Source organism: Polypterus senegalus, chromosome 8 (assembly GCF_016835505.1).
Source record: "Polypterus senegalus isolate Bchr_013 chromosome 8, ASM1683550v1, whole genome shotgun sequence".
Taxonomy (NCBI): domain Eukaryota; kingdom Metazoa; phylum Chordata; class Cladistia; order Polypteriformes; family Polypteridae; genus Polypterus; species Polypterus senegalus.
Genome location: NC_053161.1, coordinates 2,070,345 through 2,087,725, shown reverse-complemented (window position 1 = coordinate 2,087,725; position 17,381 = coordinate 2,070,345). Strand labels below are relative to the sequence as shown.

At 38.6% G+C, this 17,381-nt stretch overlaps 1 protein-coding gene across 1 annotated transcript in view; it reads right to left on the bottom strand.

Annotated features, from left to right (window-relative positions):
* The window catches only part of LOC120533698 (gap junction delta-2 protein-like), a 45,992-nt gene extending 28,937 nt beyond the window's left edge, over positions 1-17,055 (bottom strand). The window contains exon 1 of the mRNA XM_039760598.1: positions 16,494-17,055. Within this exon, the coding sequence (XP_039616532.1) occupies positions 16,494-16,564 (71 nt within the window). The 5' untranslated portion in view covers positions 16,565-17,055. The remainder of the gene's footprint in view (positions 1-16,493) is intronic.
* Between the last annotated feature and the right edge of the window lie 326 nt (positions 17,056-17,381).

Genomic DNA, 17,381 nt, shown 5'->3' with positions numbered 1-17,381 from the left:
CTCCTCGCTTTTACAGCATTGCAACTAAAATGTTGTGCTTATAATCTGGGACCTTTACTGCCCTATATGTTGATTTCTGTTGCAGGGTTGAAAGACTTTTAATTTACTATCCAAAATGGCACTTGTACACTCCCATCTTATACAGCCCTCCTTTATGTATAGGTGGTCATCCCATTTTATTTACGTCTTGGGACTCCTCAGGTATTTCAACTCTTGGTGGCATTTTTATTGATGCAAGTCTCTGAGATCTGAGAGTGTGGAATTTCATGCTCCTCTTTTTTCTTTTACTTTTAACTAAGGTCTGTTCTCAAAACTTGCAGTGTTTCTCTGGCATCAGCTCTTTCCTCACATTCACTTTACAACTTCTGTAACTCTATCCTGCACCTCAAGACCAGTGCCATCTCTATATGTTCATTTGTGCAAGGCCTAGCAAGATGCTAGAGTAGGCCTCAATTCCTTATGACTATTGAACTAACAAAGTTCAGATAATTGATGAATAAATGCTTTTTTAATTTCAGGTGCTTGGTATTGTTTGTAAAATCAGGCGATATGCAATATCTAATTTAATGTGCTTTGAAATTAGTCTTTTGAAACCAGAGAATGTGAACAGTTTAAATATGAGTTTCAATTTTCACTAGATGCTGTAAAAATGTGAATTTCTGAGTTACCAAAGGACAGAAGGATTTGTGATAGAAACCAAAGAAAGAGACATACCTCCATCAATTCTTACCCTCTGGATTACAGTGAAAAGAAGGCTACCCTTGCAGTATGGGTTGAAAGGCAGAGACCAGACAATCCTGGGTAGGCTGTCAGTTCATTCTGGGGTACGGCATGCACACACCCATACTCAGTCATACTAGGACCATTTAAATGGTATTTAACTTGCCCTGCACATGAAAGGAAACCAAACCACCTCAAAAATCCAAATGAACATTTGTTTGAGAGAGTGTAAACTCCCTATAGAGAGTGACATGAACTCCATCAGGTATGAGGCAGCAGCCTTAATCACTGAGCCATAATGACTTTGAAAAGATACTTAAATACTACTATGACGAAATTTTGTAAGGAAAAAGTACATTTGATATTGGTTGTTAATTTGAATAAGAAATCCTTTTATGATTTTTTTATTATCTTGCGAAATACGGAAAATGTCTAAAATAATCATAGCTTCTATAAGGCCCCAAGATTGAAAAAAGGAAATCGAGAAAGGGAGACAGGAGGTGACTTCACATCCTATAAGGTGATAAGTTGGTTAATGGGTCTCTGTTATCAATCTCTCAGGGAACAATAATCGTACTCCCCTTCTTCTTGCGACAGGCTTTATAATATTACAATAAATGGAAAGCCACACAAGCATCTTGGGCATCACAGTGTAACACAAGGCACACTGGATTTAATATTTCGAAGCCACCTTTCCTATATAATTTATCACTATATCCTCCTTGCATGAAGTCAGAAGGTTGCCCCCTGCTGGTAATGCTGTCTTTGCTCATCCTGAGGGGGAATTGTAAGGCAGCAGATCTCAGCTGGTGACTGTTGTTTCTCTCCCTCCCTCTCACTCTCTCTTCCAGCACAGCAACACTTTTCACATTTTCTAATTTTAGCCCTCTTTCTTTGTGCCATATCACTGAGAGTCATGATAGCAGTCTGTTGCCAAGTAAAATGGCAAGGAAGCAGGGAGCAAGGTCTGTAGGTCTACGCAGCAAACTAGAGGATCTGAAATATTGAAATTACTGAGTTATGATTATTCAACTTTGTATTTCTTGTCCTCTCTCAATTATTGCAACTAATTGGCCAGGAAATTTAAAGAGAAGCACAGTTGGGGGTGGTCATCTCAGTGTGATTAACAAAAGAAGAATACAGATTTAAAACAGCAAAAACATAATCTCAAGAACCAATTAAATTGAATCTCTAATGATCTGGCAATGCAGAAAAATAAACAGGAATGTTCAACTTTAGTGACAATATCTCCAGCTGTTTTTGTGTCATTCCTTCACAAAAAAATCTTCCGATTTCTTTAAAAACAATTATTCAATGGTATAGTCTTTCTATGATTTAACAAAAACAAAAAAAATGGGCACAACTTGCATTGTAGTACCCGTAATGTTATATACAGATGTATTATCAGAAACAGTTTTAGGGTGGGGTGATGGAGCCTTTCACACTAAGAGTTTTTATGTTTTAAAAAGCTTTTATCCCACGATGAGACCCTCCACAGACAATGTATCATCACCCCTACCTTTCCTGGATATCACTGATGGCAGGCTTAATGATAACATGGGGAGAGAAAGCAAGAGAGGTTCACAGGCAGAAGTCAGCAGGTGTGTCTGTTTCTCTAGATTTCTGGGAGTTCAGTGAAACTGTACAGAAAGCTTGGTAATTTGCCTGTGTCTGTGAGTTAGGGGAGGAGAGGTTGGCTAAACTGCTGGTCCTGTTGAAAGATTTTGTTGATGTACTAGACCAGGGGTCCTCAATCCCAGTCCTGGAGAGCCGCAGTGGCTGCAGGTTTTTGTTCTGACCTGGTTGCTTAATTAGAAAGCAATTCTTGCCAATAAAGCACTAACAAGCTATGAAATTAAATGAACTCTGCTATGTCAGGTCATTCTCATATCCTAGATTTTCTTTCCCTTTCTATCATGCAAATGATTTGAAGGCTAAAATGGACGAGGAATTCTCAGTCCTTCACTTTTTTCTCTTCATTTTTCTTCCAAGTATTTAATTAAACCCAATAGTGCAGATAAATACACACAGGTGTAAATGTAAATAAGCTAAATGGAGAAATGCTGCTCTCTCGTCATTTGCATGTTATTGATAATAAGGAGCAATTAAAATAGCTGTTTAAGACAAAATTAAGCAATAAGGGCTCAAAATCACTAAAGTGAAGCAGAAGTGTTACTTTAGCAATAAGTGCTTTTTATTAAGCAACTGGGTTGGAGCAAAAACCTGCAGCCACTGCGGCTCTCCAGGACCGTGATTGAGGACCCCTGTACTAGACACATTAGTTTTATTTGACTTGTGCCAATTATGTTTCCAACCAAATATTTTCTATGGAAGTGGAAGTTAGTATTGCACTATTATCAAATCGTTAATATTTTGTTTTTGTTTGGCTGAAATACAGGCAATTGAAGGAATGTTTACCTAATGAAATTACAAGGATTGGGCGGCATGGTGGCGCAGTGGTAGCGCTGCTGCCTCGCAGTTAGGAGACCCAGGTTTGCTTCCCGGGTCCTCCCTGCGTGGAGTTTGCATGTTCTCCCCGTGTCTGCGTGGGTTTCCTCCGGGCACTCCGGTTTCCTCCCACAGTCCAAAGACATGCAGGTTGGGTGGGTTGGCGATTCTAAATTGGCCCTAGTGTGTGCTTGGTGTGTGGGTGTGTTTGTGTGTGTCCTGCGGTGGGTTGGCACCCTGCCCAGGATTGGTTCCTGCCTCGTGCCCTGTGTTGGCTGGGATTGGCTCCAGCAGACCCCCGTGACCCTGTATTCGGATTCAGCGGGTTAGGAATTGGATGGATGAATTACAAGCATTGTGCAAAAGATCAAAGTTGTGTTCATTTCCTTATATTTAACTAAATCTGTTGACCTTCTCTTTAAAATATTACATTGCTTATAATGCTGTTTTTCCTAATATTCTGTGGTGTTTTTATTCTATCTATCTATCTATCTATCTATCTATCTATCTATCTATCTATCTATCTGTCTGTCTGTCTGTCTGTCTGTCTGTACAACCACCAATCAAAAGTAGAAACTGATCATTTTTTTGAATCAAGGTACCATTGGATTGATTTTAAAATATAGCGAAGACATTGCTAGTGTTTCTAATGACTATTGCTACTTTATCATTTATGACTGCAAAACCCCATTTTCAGCAGTCATTTCTTCAGTGACTTAATGGTAAACTACCTTAGCTTATACTTAATTAATTTGTATCCATACTAATTGGTTATTAGACAAACCTTTGTAATTGCATTAGCACTGCTGAAACTTTTGGTTGCAAGATACTGACATTCCTAAAATTCTTTTTCCTGTTCCTAAATTTTTTACACAGAATGAATACATGACAAATACCAGTGTCATCCACAACAGAAAAAGACAACCTTAGGATGCTGACCGAAATACACATTTCTAATCATCTTTTGTGCAATGTCTGTCCTTGTGACCATTTAAACCTTTTCTTTTTATTTACCAGTTTGAGATGTGGCATTTTCTTTCAAATTATGCCTCTAATGCCAGCATTCTGGCATTGACTTTTCTCTGATGCAGATGACACTGGTATTTCTTGTGTGTTTAAGGAAGAAACCACCTGAGGACCTTGTAAGGCAGGTGCATAGGTATTTTCAATGTAAGTTTCAACACTCAATACAAGGAATAAAAAAGTAGTAAGATGTCAACTGGAACATAAAAAATTTCAAAGAGCTGTAACATTTTATTTTTAAGATTTTTGCTTAACTCATCGTGAACCTTACTTAAAACATTCATTCTTATCAATTAACATGTAACAGAATTAAAAGTAAACAGAGGATTACCCAAAGTAAGTGAGATGGATGATGGTTCAGATAGGTAATCCAAAAAAATCTGACAGATGCAAATATCCAGTATAGAATAAAGTAATGTTAAAGTAGTAATGTTAAAATCATTATTTTTTAAATTGTGTGAAACATTAATAGTAATAATATTAAATTATTCATTACATCAATTGTAAAGTAATAGTACTAAAAAGATCATTTATGTTAGTCAATTTTTTTTGACATGAACTTTATTTTTACTGAATAGATAATTGTTGTTCTACTGTCATTCAGATTGGTAAGGTGAGGAGAGCACCAGTTAGTGTCAGCGTACTAAAGCTGGCCCTGTGTGTAATTGTGTAGTCTTGAATACTTCACACCATGTGCAAATGAAAGAAATTAAATAAGAAAAGAGCTAAGAAATGCTAAAAAATGGCACAAGAGAAAAATGGAGACATTTTCAAGCACTCCCAGATCTTGAAAATGGCTTCCTCAGATTTATTCATCAAAGTACCACTTAATGCTTTAAAGGATTACATTTTAATTTTACATGGTAGATTCTCCCAGAAAAACAGGCTTAGAACTCCTTTGTAAATGTATATATAGAAAATAATGAATAAAAAGTGCACAACATTACATACAAATGGGCACATATATCTTTTTAAATATGCATCCATCCATTTCCCCATGTTTAAACGCACTTAAATTATTTCAGGGTTACAGGGCTTCTCCCAAACAGTTCCAGTCAACAGAGTTACGAACTAACATAATCTTCACATTTTTGAGATGATGGAGGAAAGCATAGTGCCTAGAGAAAAACTCTCATGAACTTGGGGAGAATTTTTAAACTGTACACACATACACACAAGTGACAAGCAGGGATTTGTACCCAGGCACAATAAACTGTGAGAGAGTAATAACAAATGCACTACTTATTTGCTTGCTTGTCTGACATTTATGTTTTATGTCATTTTTGTCAATCTTGTACAATTTTGAAAACAGGTTGCTATGACACTGTATGTCATCAAGGAGTGTAGCCAGATAAAGGACTAGTGTATGTGGGTTTCACATCATGTGGCCATCTTATGTAAAGATCTTAGTGCTTTGCCTTAATGCTTTACTTGCTTTATTTACAATTTTTGAGTTTTTTTGGTCTTGACTTTACTTTTCCTTCAATATTTAGTTTGTCTTGTTTTGTTGACTGCGGTGGGCTGGCGCCCTGCCTGGGGTTTGTTTCCTGCCTTGCGCCCTGTGTTGGCTGGGATTGGCTCCAGCAGACCCTCGTGACCCTGTAGTTAGGATATAGCGGGTTGAATAATGGATGGATGGATGTTTTGTTGAATTTGGAGTATCAAATTTTTCTATGCTCTGAATTGCTTTTTAAATTCCAAGTCCACTTATTTTTTCATACTCATGACATCATTTTAAATGAAGAATCATAAATTGATAACTGTATAGATCAGTACATTTTACACTGAATTTTGCTAAAGTTTGAAACATATGCAAAAAATGGATAAACAAAATTACATATAAAAAAACTACATGATGGAATTTGGCAATGGAGGGATAAAAAAGTAAAAATTGCAGGTGACAGATCTGATGTGTTCTGGGTAGTGCAAGTTCCATCATGGCAATGAAACCACTTGATACTCACCATCATAGACAAAGGAAAACTGTCTGTAATGTTGCCCTCATTATATGTGTGTGTTTAATAATATTTCCCCCAAAAGAAGGGTCAAGAGTTTTCTTTGTCTGCAGACATATGTCTATAAGGGTTGTGGTTCCTGCTGATCTTGAACCAGTGATATTATCCTCATCTTGTCATTTGAAGGCTGCTGTATTCCTACCAGAAAGATGTAGTTGTCAATGTAGTTGTTATATCCATGTGGACTTCTCACAAAGACCCATCATCACTAACCATTTTTTTTGCTGCTGATGCCAAGCTAACTCTAACTTTAAATTTCATACAAGTATAAGTAAAGGCTGCTATATGAAGTAGGCACCCAAAGCAAAAGTGTAAATGTAACTGACACAGGGGAATGAGATCATTAGTTAAAGGCTACCGGTTCTGTATTATATGACCAGCTTTGCTTGTCAGGGGTGACTAATTAACTATACACAGAAATGTTAATGTGTATGCTGATTTGGAAAATGTAGTTTTAGGAGTTCTTACTCAAAAGGTTCTTCATTTTCAACTAATGATGAAAAGGTGCAAAATGGTGTTACAAACTGGGTAGCAACTGGAACTTTCCTGTTGCCTTTGTGCCACTGTTTCAACAACCAAAAAAAAAAAAAATAACTGTGCTCTAATTGCAGTAATTTTAGAAAATTACCCCAAAAATGAAAACTGTGAGTCTGTCATCTAACAAAATAACAAGATTGACAACAGCTGGCCTGTAATCTGCAAGGCCATGTGATCCTCTGTGCCATGCTGGCAGGACTGGAGCCAGACACTAAATCACTGGTGATGGGGGCTGGATGTGGAGATGATCAGGTCTCCTCCAATGTGACAGCTCCACAAGGGGATACTTGGTGTATATTTAGCATCTTGCTTTACTTCTAAGCCTATATTAGGTTTTTTTTTCTTTTTCCATTTTTAACATCTTGCTGTTGCCATAGCAACTACTCTGAATACTTTCATGTGCATGAAGAAATTGTAATTAATGCTGTGCACTCTGTGTGTGCATCAACCTGTGTACCTTTGTATATTTGTGTGCATACGCCTATTTATTTACAAGCACGTTTTTTGGAACATAAATTGAATGTTATAAATGGCAGTTATAAGGATTTACCATTATATGCACTAAATGTGGTACATATGCCAGTTATTTTTTAGTTGATTGCCAGCATTCAGTCAAATCCCTGATTTAAATATTGACTAAGCTTATAAGGTACAAACCTAAATTAAGTACATTCAGCATTCTAAGCAAATTCTCCATATACTTCAGTGCAATCTATTAAACAAAAAATGCCACATTGCCCCAGACCAGTGAAGCCCTTTCTGTAGACAAGCTTTGTCCTTAAACAGTTGCTTTTGCCTGTTAACTCATAGACATGTTGCCATAGCAACACTTTTTCCTGACATGAATAGTTTTATACCTTCAAAGCTGCCGGTGCTATTATCGCTGCCCCTCCCCCTTACCCTTTTATTGGAGTCATGGTGCTATTGGTAAATATATTTGGAGAAGCATCTGTGTACAAGGTTTTGGGGTTCCTGATGGTTCTGTGAGCTCTTCTGAATGTGGATATGGGGATAGAGATGGCTGCTGTATTCACAAAGACAGATCATAAGAATTAAAGACTGGGTTTTCTGGGCAGATAATGGGGGAAGGGATAAGCGCAGAAGTATTCAAATATACATTAGAAGAATACGACAGTTTGTGCAGATGGACATCAGGGAATGGTGTGCTCTGCATTTTCGGAAGGACACTGCAGAACTGCAGAAGGTCAATGTGATTAAACAGCCTGTGCAGGGGGAATAGGTTCTCAATGGCTGAATAAGGTTAATGGTTTCCTTCCTGACTTGAACCGATTGACTGCAAATTAGGCTGACCAAAGGAAATTTGAACATGCCAGGGGAAGACTGTAAGGAAGTATATTGCAGTTTAAGCAGTATGAAGAAAGAATCTGAGAAAACACACAAACAGACACTGTGACAACTTGAAATTCAAACCTCTGCAGACTTCCCTACCATGTGACTGTTAAATCTGCCTTTGAAATAAATGTGCTAAACTATTGTTATAAATAACAACTAAGTGAGAGTCACTTGGAAGTCTGTGCTGGCACAGAGAACCAGGACTTTTTCTGCTCATCTCTGGAATTCAGCCTATAATGACTAAACCTATCTATCTATCTATCTATCTATCTATCTATCTATCTATCTATCTATCTATCTATCTATCTATCTATCTATCTATCTATCTATCTATCTATCTATCTATCTATCCCAAAGTGTGATGTATTATGCATGGTTCCCCCTCAATAAATATGCTACTAGCAGCTTGTATCTGTATCAGGCATAGGTAAAATACTGTGTATGGGACATAAACTACTTGTTGTTTACATTGATGTTAATTGTAAATAGAAATTATATAAAACATTATAGGAACAAAGATCCCAGTGATATTAAGGGCCACTTCTTGTCAGGAAAAATTAAATAGAGTGTGAGAGAAGGAATGAAAGGCACAGAATAACAGTAGCTCTATTCTGATGGTATATATTGATGAACTAATGATTATTTCACAGATGGATATGCATTCTTCAGAATGTGAAAATGCATATACTTATGTGCATGGAGAAATAGAGTACACACCCTCACTGCTGTTATGGTCAAGTGGTCCATATTGTCACATACAGTATTGTATAGTAAATCTTTTACTTTCTTGTGGTAATTATTTGACAGCCAGTGCAGCACCATGACATGACATTGTGGCATTATAAATGTACAGTATATATATTTATACTTTCCCATTGAAAACTATCAATATTCTTTTTCAAAAATGTTCTACTGTAGTTTAAATGGAGACATACAAACATGAGACTGCATTGTGACATGAACAGAGATGTGTTAGTCCAAATGTAAAGTGCACATTAAAGTGCTGGGGTGCCTAAACCCAAAAAAGGAATTCAACAACTTGCAGTTAAAACAGCGCCAAATGGGCATTGTGCTGTTGTGTTATTCTTTTTGGTCTCATCTGCTGCCCTGGTTGTGCTGTTTCAACAGGAAACAGTGGCTCTGACATACAGCCAAAGCACTACTGACTATTATTTTGTGAAAACACAATTACAGAACAGATGCATTAATGAACTCCACAAAATGTGTTAAAGATTTAATGAAAACTCTGGTTCTAGTCTTGCATTTCAGGCTTTTTCTATTCCTTCACTCAGTAATGACTGTATTGAGGGCAGCTTCAGGGAATCTGTATTATTGATAAGGCTGCCACTTCAGGACCATGGAGAGCATCCTGCTGGCAAAGACTGTTTTACAAAATGAGTGTTTTGCGCCATCATTTTCAGTACCTTGGAGAGCTCCAGGTATCCTATAAAACTGGGGGAGAAAGACAGGCAGACAGCTCTTTAATGAATGTATCAAGCACTGGGAATGTGGTACTGGTTTTATTTTACAGTCCAAGAGCTTGTATAACTCTACAGCCACAGAAAAACAGCAGAGCTGTCTTACATATATCACTCTATAGAGATTTCATGCTGCTATTTCAACACACACCCTGCACATAATGGAAATCCACAAGTAGTCTGTGCATCCTCTTAGATATAAAGTGTTTGAGGTTGTCTGTCTTACTGGGTTAGATGAAAACTGTAACATTGTTTGATGCCTATTTGTCCAGCATCTTTATCCAAGGAGATATACAATTTCAGGATACAGTATATTTGTTTACATACATTTTTTTGACAGTTGCAAGGCAGGAAGGCTAAGTGAATTTCTCAGGGTCACACAGTGAGTAAGAAGCTGAAACGGACAAAAAAGGATGCAAGGCTGTAGCCACTACACCATACAGATTCATGAAGCCTGCTACAGTGGTGATATTTGTAGTCTGCAACTATTTAAAATTCTGAGGGCTCAATAAATCACTGCTAATGACATTCTAAAATTACTGAGAGATCTAGAGTAATGATGGCTATTACAGTTCATAAACATGAAAAGCTCTAAATGATGTTTTATTGATTCATGATTCTTACTTGTTTTTAGTACAGATGCACAAATGAAGTCTTGCTTGATCTGTCCAGTCACATACATGCAACATTGTACAAGTCACACAGTACTGAACACCTCAATGACTAGTTAGTATGTCGATGGCTGAAGGTGTGCTTTAATGTAAAGTTTATTTATTCTAAATGTGGTGTACATTATTAAGAAGACAGATTGCAGAACGATAAAAAACTGTTGTTGAACGTTCATACTAGCATACCTAAAGATTGACCCCAGGCATTCTGTGCCCAGAATAAGTAGGGTCACACAGAATTACATCAGTCCTATTTCTGCAGTGTTTGTTATATATGGACAGGAGCCAGTGATATTCTGCACCTGCTTCATCACCCTTTGTAGATATCTTTCTTCCAAACTGTGGTGTTCCCATACCAGACTGTAATATTGGTTGATATGTCACTTTTGCATCAGCACCATTTTGTGGTATTCACAATTATGAATCACAGGGTGCCCTGGTGATCTTGTGATGCTGATGGTACACATATACAAGAAATAAATGTAGCAATCATATGTTACCTACACAATTACAATAACAATGGAAAGCTGTAAAAGACACTTTACTGGAAGTAATCTGAATTTAGAACCAATGATTTTGCTTTCCTGATGACAGTCACAATCTAGAAGCTACTGATGGGGTTCTTGCTGTCATTTTTCTGAACCAAGGAAATTTCACATTACTTGTGATGGTGTCTTAGAATCTGTGGAGAGTTCTTTAATAATAATAATAATAATAATAATAATAATAATAATAATAATACATTTTATTTATACAAGGTGCCTTTCAGAGAACTCAAGGACACCGAACAAACAATAAATAAATAAATAAATACAAAACACAATTATAAACAACTTAAAACATCAGAAAATCTAAAAATTAAAACCAAACAAAACGACTATAATTAGGAGGAAGAAGAAAAAGAAATTTTAAACAAATGTGTTTTAAGTTTACATTTGAAAGATGAATATGATTAAAGCTTATTCCACAGGACATGTGCAGACCTTAAGCACTTTGAGAATCTCTGATATTTGGGGTCTACAAATTTATGAAATATTTGTGTTTTAGGTGGTTGAATCACTGCGGTGGGTTGGCACCCTGCCCAGGATTGGTTCCTGCCTTGTGCCCTGTGTTGGCTGGGATTGGCTCCGGCAGACCCCCGTGACCCTATTCGGATTCAGCGGGTTGGAAGATGGATGGATGGATGGATGGTTGACTCAGCAAAATAATTAGCTTTAAAAGGTGTCAGGAATTTAATGGGGTTCATATAGGAATGTTTTAGTAGTAGATCATCATGTTCTTATAATCTTTTGGAACTAGCGGCGGCCTACTTTAAATATGCAGTTTTCTGTAACATAATCTTTAAGAATCTTGACAAGGGTCCTCATGGAGACCCAGGTGACCAACCAGTTGTTGCATTATTTTGTTTCTCTAAGAATACTGTTTAAGGTTTACAGATTAGAAAGCCTGATGGTTTTGCTGTTTTCACTGCTGGGTAAATCTCTAAAATCCTATAGTTATTACCAGAGAGGGCTAAAGATGTGAATAAATGAGAAAGCAAAAGATGAAGTATCAGGCCGCCACTTTTGCAGTGCAGGGGTTGCTAATACTTGGCCGGGCAATCTCTACAGATCTCTTAATCCGGTGGCTGTAATTACTGCCGAGTGAGAGGGGCTTGCTGGCTGGTGAGAGGAGTTAGATACCCGAGGATAAACTGTGCAGACATCATCTTCTCTCGCTGTGACTTACTCAGAGCAGATGTTCGTACTAGGCCCCTGAGGGAGCTCGCATCTCAGCTGTGATTATTCTGAAACATGCAGACATGTGCCGCTTCTTGCATACGTGCTTTTAAAAAAAGGGAAAGTGGAGAGGGTGCTGCTAATTCTTGGCATGAACTTGGCTCACTTTTCTTTACCTAATGATTATTCACCGGAACTTAAACTTTCTTTCTAAACTTTAGCCCACACACACACCTTAGACACCATACCCTTAGTGCTGTCTGATTAATTGACTTTTTCACACAACAGATGACATAAAAGAAGGTACTTTGCAAAAATGTCACAAGTTTTCCATACTGCTGCAGGCTCAGCCTCATTGATTGGTGTGTTCAGCCTTTCCATTGGGGGTTGAATGGGCATGTGGGAATTCTTTCAGCAAGGATGCTGCCAACTTTATTAGGTGGTGGGTTCACTGAGACAAGCCGATTGTCAAAAAGATATAGAAGCATGTACAAGAATGGTGAGTGGGGTCTTGTTCAAAAACCAAGAATTATAGAACTGGTAAAATAAACTTTTAAAGAAGGTGAAAAGTGTGAATAGAGATTGAGCAAAAAGGCAAAGCTAAAATTATAGAAAGTGTTGGGTCCATAAGATGACATACTGTACTAGAGTAGGAGAAGCCTGAAGTAAAGTTGACTTCATAACTGGATCCTGAACAGGGAAAGGATTCAGTCAAAGTCAATTGAGGCCGAATGAGCTTCCTGTGACAGCTGAATTATTTCTGTCACCAGGTAATGGGAAAAGAGATAAATTGCAAGAGGAGGGTGCGGCCAAGGGCATAGTAAAGTATGTGCATCAAGGTGGGGCATGACATGAATATAAGATACACACGTCCCCTTCAAGTCTCTATTAACCATCTTTACTCGTATTAGAAATGTGATGGCAGATTATCTTTCTATTGATTTGACTCACCAATTATTTGTCCTTCATGAATCAAGATGAGTAGCCAGATTATTTGCATCAGAGTCTTCTGAATATAAATAACATTGGAAGCATGTGCTGATGACAGTGCATTGCCGCACTCACCACAAGACGAGCCACCCGGATTGGGACCTGAGTGTAACCAAGGAATGGGTGACACCTCAGCACCACACTGGAAAAGTGGGAGATTTTTACAGTGGCAATAAGCAGACAGATTACTTGGTTGGCTAATCCGTGCATCTGAATGAGCTCACAGAATACGTCTTTTTGGTGTTAAAAACTTTAAGAGCTTAGGCTACTTATATGTGTAATATTTGGTGTTTGGCATTTTGTGGCTCTATGTGGCATTTTGCTCATAATGGTAAACATATGTTTACATATTATATACATAATATATTTTGCATAGAAAGATTGATAAGAAAAAAATAAATTGAATGTTTTTCTCACAAACTGCAAGTAGAATTTTATTTTATAGGGATGAAGTGATCACACTTTTGTCCTACAGGCTTTTAAATCAGAATGAGCTATTAGATTTTCCAAATGAACCCTAGCACGAGAATGGGCTCACTAAATATTTGCCTCTTTCTTCATGGAATAGGCATGGAATGTAGAATTACACACCCCTTGCCACCCTGCTCTCAGTTTGTGTGGGATCAATGGGATGGCCATATGCCTGAAACTGATTTCATCAGGCATCTAAGCAAAGAAAAACAAATGCATGTGTGAGAGAACATGGCTCCTTGGCACAGAAACTGGCAGTAGGCTGGAAAATTTCTTGTCATCCTAGCTGTAGGCAGTCCCTGGGAGTGGTCACCATATGTCAATGACTGTGTCTTTGCTGTTATTACTTAGTTCACATTCAGATTACTTTATTGCATTTTGCATTCTATTCCAAAATCCCTTACCTGTACTTCCCCTGTTGACACATATCCCTCAGTCCACACACTTTGTACAAACTCTTTAGGACATCACTGTGTCTCTCTACACCATGCGGTTCCCTGACTGTTGAATGATACATTTACTGCACACTGCTCCCTTATCACTCCTTTGGGATGGTTTACATCTGAGACCACCATAAGTGCCTTTTCTAAAACCGTCTTGGGCTTGGTCATTGCAATAGTCTATAATTGGCACACGCTATTCAGGCAAGGTGGCTTACAAGGTTAAGATAAATGATGTATGAGTATATGTATATGTGTATACATATATGTACTGTATATACAGTATGTGTATATACACAGTATACATATATATGTTTATTTTTATTGTTATAAATGTACCGCTCAAGCAGATAATGTGAATTCCCTATGATCAGTGTTATGATGCTAGCCCAAGTCATTAAGCCACACTTCCAATTCACATTTTATCATTAAAGCAAATGAAGAATTGATAGTGTTATTTCACTTTACAAATGGTACAACTCATCTTTCAGGATTATGCAGAAAAGATTGTCCAGTTCCTATAAAATACTTTCTTTGAAAGTGGGGATTTTAATTTGTTAGGCATCATTGCAGCATATTCAGAAGCCAGGAAGCCAGCCTTATGAGGAACAGCATCAGCTCGATTTGATTAATTCTTTGTAGTGCTAAGTGTGCTTGCATAAATGTGCAGTATATATTTTAAAATTCTACAGAATTATATATAAACATTCAGTAATTTCACCAAACTGTGCAAATGTATATTTAAATGAAAACAACTGCAATGATTAATACATTTTGAGTAAAGTGTAAAAGACATTTTACTTAAAACTTTAAACAAAAGATTTGGTCTAAAAAAAACCAGTCCAGCTGGCAGTAGAAGAGCACTGTCGGTACTCCTTTTTTCTTATCCAATGCTTCTTTTTGATTAATCGTTTGCTAAAATTGTGTCCAGTTGACCTGCAGGATCAAATGTAGACTACTACAACCCACCCATTTAATTATGTCGTTTACTTTCATAAAGGGTTATGGAAACCCAACAACTATCCTGGCACTATTAGGTGAAACTCAGGATAAGCTGTTTCTCCACAATTCTTAACTGGAATAACTGAGTGCAAGGGTCTAGTGTACTTGAAATGCAGAATGCATGTGAACCTTATCAAACTAGCATTTATTGCGCAGAGTTTATATAGAAGACTACTTGGGTCTATACAGTATAGACTCAGCTGCTTAAAAGATTCCTTTACATGTAATTCTGCAATGCCAAGACAGTCAGCTGAAGAACAGTTAGCCATCTCCAAATGGAACTAGACATGTGTCACATTGCTGAGGTGACTACTAAATAAAAATCTCCACCCATGATGGAGATGGCCAGGATGGGCACAGAGGTGTTGTCCAACTGAGCTTGATGGTTATTCATTGACTTGAATGACACTGAAATTTCTATTTCTGCCATTGTAGATACAGCTCAGCTAAGCCAGGTTAGTCTCGGAATTATCTCCAAACCATTGAAAAAAGCACAAGGAGGAAGCCCTTAAGGGAGCTGAAAAACTCACATTGATTGACTGATCTGAGAATGGAAGCTGAATCACTGGAGCAGTAAGGGGGTAAAGCTAACCACTGTGCCACCCATGTATATATGGTAATTTTTATCATTCACTATATATCACATATAGGATTTTATTATTTAATAAAATATTGATTTTTCTTTGGCAAGTGCTTAACAATAATATAAAACATATGTATCAGCACCTGATTTTTCTCCTGGTTAGAGTCATATATATATATATATATATATATATATATATGTGTGTCTTTTCACATAGGAAACACAGGGGTATCTACCTTAATTGTGGTATGCTACATTTTCATTGCTTGGCCTCTCGTATGTGAAGAAGATAACTATTACTTGCTGTAAGACTGGCCTCTACTGTTTACAAGACATATACAACATACATTGATACAGTATATTGTAAACACAGCCTACACTGTCTCCAAGAGAAGGCAGATACAGAACTCATATTGAAAAAGGGGGAAATATATCTTGCCACAATAGCCTTGGCCTCGCACTGAGCAGGTGCAGAATGTTTCTTAACTGCCTCTTGAGAATCTCTGCTGTCTTCTGACGAATGAATCACCATACATTACAGTGCGCCACGGTAACCTCGCTGCAGTCGCTTTGCAGATAAACAGCAGCACCTCTATCCTGCTGCACGAGCACTTTTGGAATTTTCCTATTTCTTTTGACAGGAAGGCCCCACCAGCCGTGAAGTGTAAATCTGCTGAAATACAACTCGACTGGCATAATGTATAGCTGTGGAACCTGGCCACTGAGCCGTGGTGACAAATGCCAAACAACACTCCCCCCCATGTCTCCACACCCCTGCTGTTATATGCAGTGAACTGTAGAAAAGGCAGAATTTACATGAAACGGTTCCACATTGTTCCTCCCAGAGCTCGCAGTGCGGCTGGTGCCCAGCTGCCACCGCAGGTTTAAGAGATTTAAAATACCTAGAAATCACAAAGCTGATCTCTCAGCTCTTACTAACCCACAGACAGGAGCCTGCCGCTTGGCTGATGTGGCATTCCTGTGACTGAGTACACGAATCCCCCCAGCCCTCTCCCGTGTAGCACACACCCCCCGGTAGAAGCTTACCGGCCGATCATGGTCGAATGCTGCTGTACAGCAGCCTCCAGCAGCCTCTCCAATATTGTCCATTCCCCCATAGTAGCTCCTCAGGTGAGCATCCAACCCGTGGAGTAGAATTGGTGGACACGGCTAGGAGGTCAGGCACCTTGAGCTGTGGAAGAGATGACGATGAAGGTGTTATTGAGAACGATGCCAGGAGCAGGTTACGTCTTCCATGCTGCCTTGTCCTGCTAATTCTCTCGCTCTTGCGTGCTCTTTCTCTTGCTCGCAGCCTCCTTCTCTAATCTTGATGTGCTTTCTTCTTCACTGTCTGCTTCAGTTGCTCACTGCTTGACTGGTGTGTGTGTGTGTGTATGTGTGTGTGTGTGTGTGTGTGTGTTTGTGTGCATGTGCGAAGAGTCAGGGACCTCCCTTTGAAACCCCTCCAGGAGTGATGCAGGGAGATGGGACCTCCTGCCGCCTCTCCCTCACACTCTGCCAGCTCTTGGCTACCCTGCTCAATCCTGACACCTCAGGCCACCTTCCTGCTCGCTTTCCACCTGGCTGCTTCTGAAAGGCACCCGGCACTAGCGCGTGTCAAGAGGATTAGGGAGAGAAATGATTTCTACTCTGCTCCTCCCCCCATCCTCTCTCTTTCTGTGACTCCATCAGCCTGCACTCTCTCTCTCTCTCTCTCTCTCTCTCTCTCTCTCTCTCTCTCTCTCTGCTCTCAGTTATCCCTTCTAATATGAATTATTGCACAGTGCTGTAAGGACATAAATGTGAATGGAGGGGTCCTTGTTCTGCTGATCTTATGCACAGCCTGATGATTTTTGAGATCAGCCCATCATAAGCACCCCTTTTGAGTTTTCTTTCTGCTTATTACTGAGATCAGGTTGAGCAGCAGGATAGGCA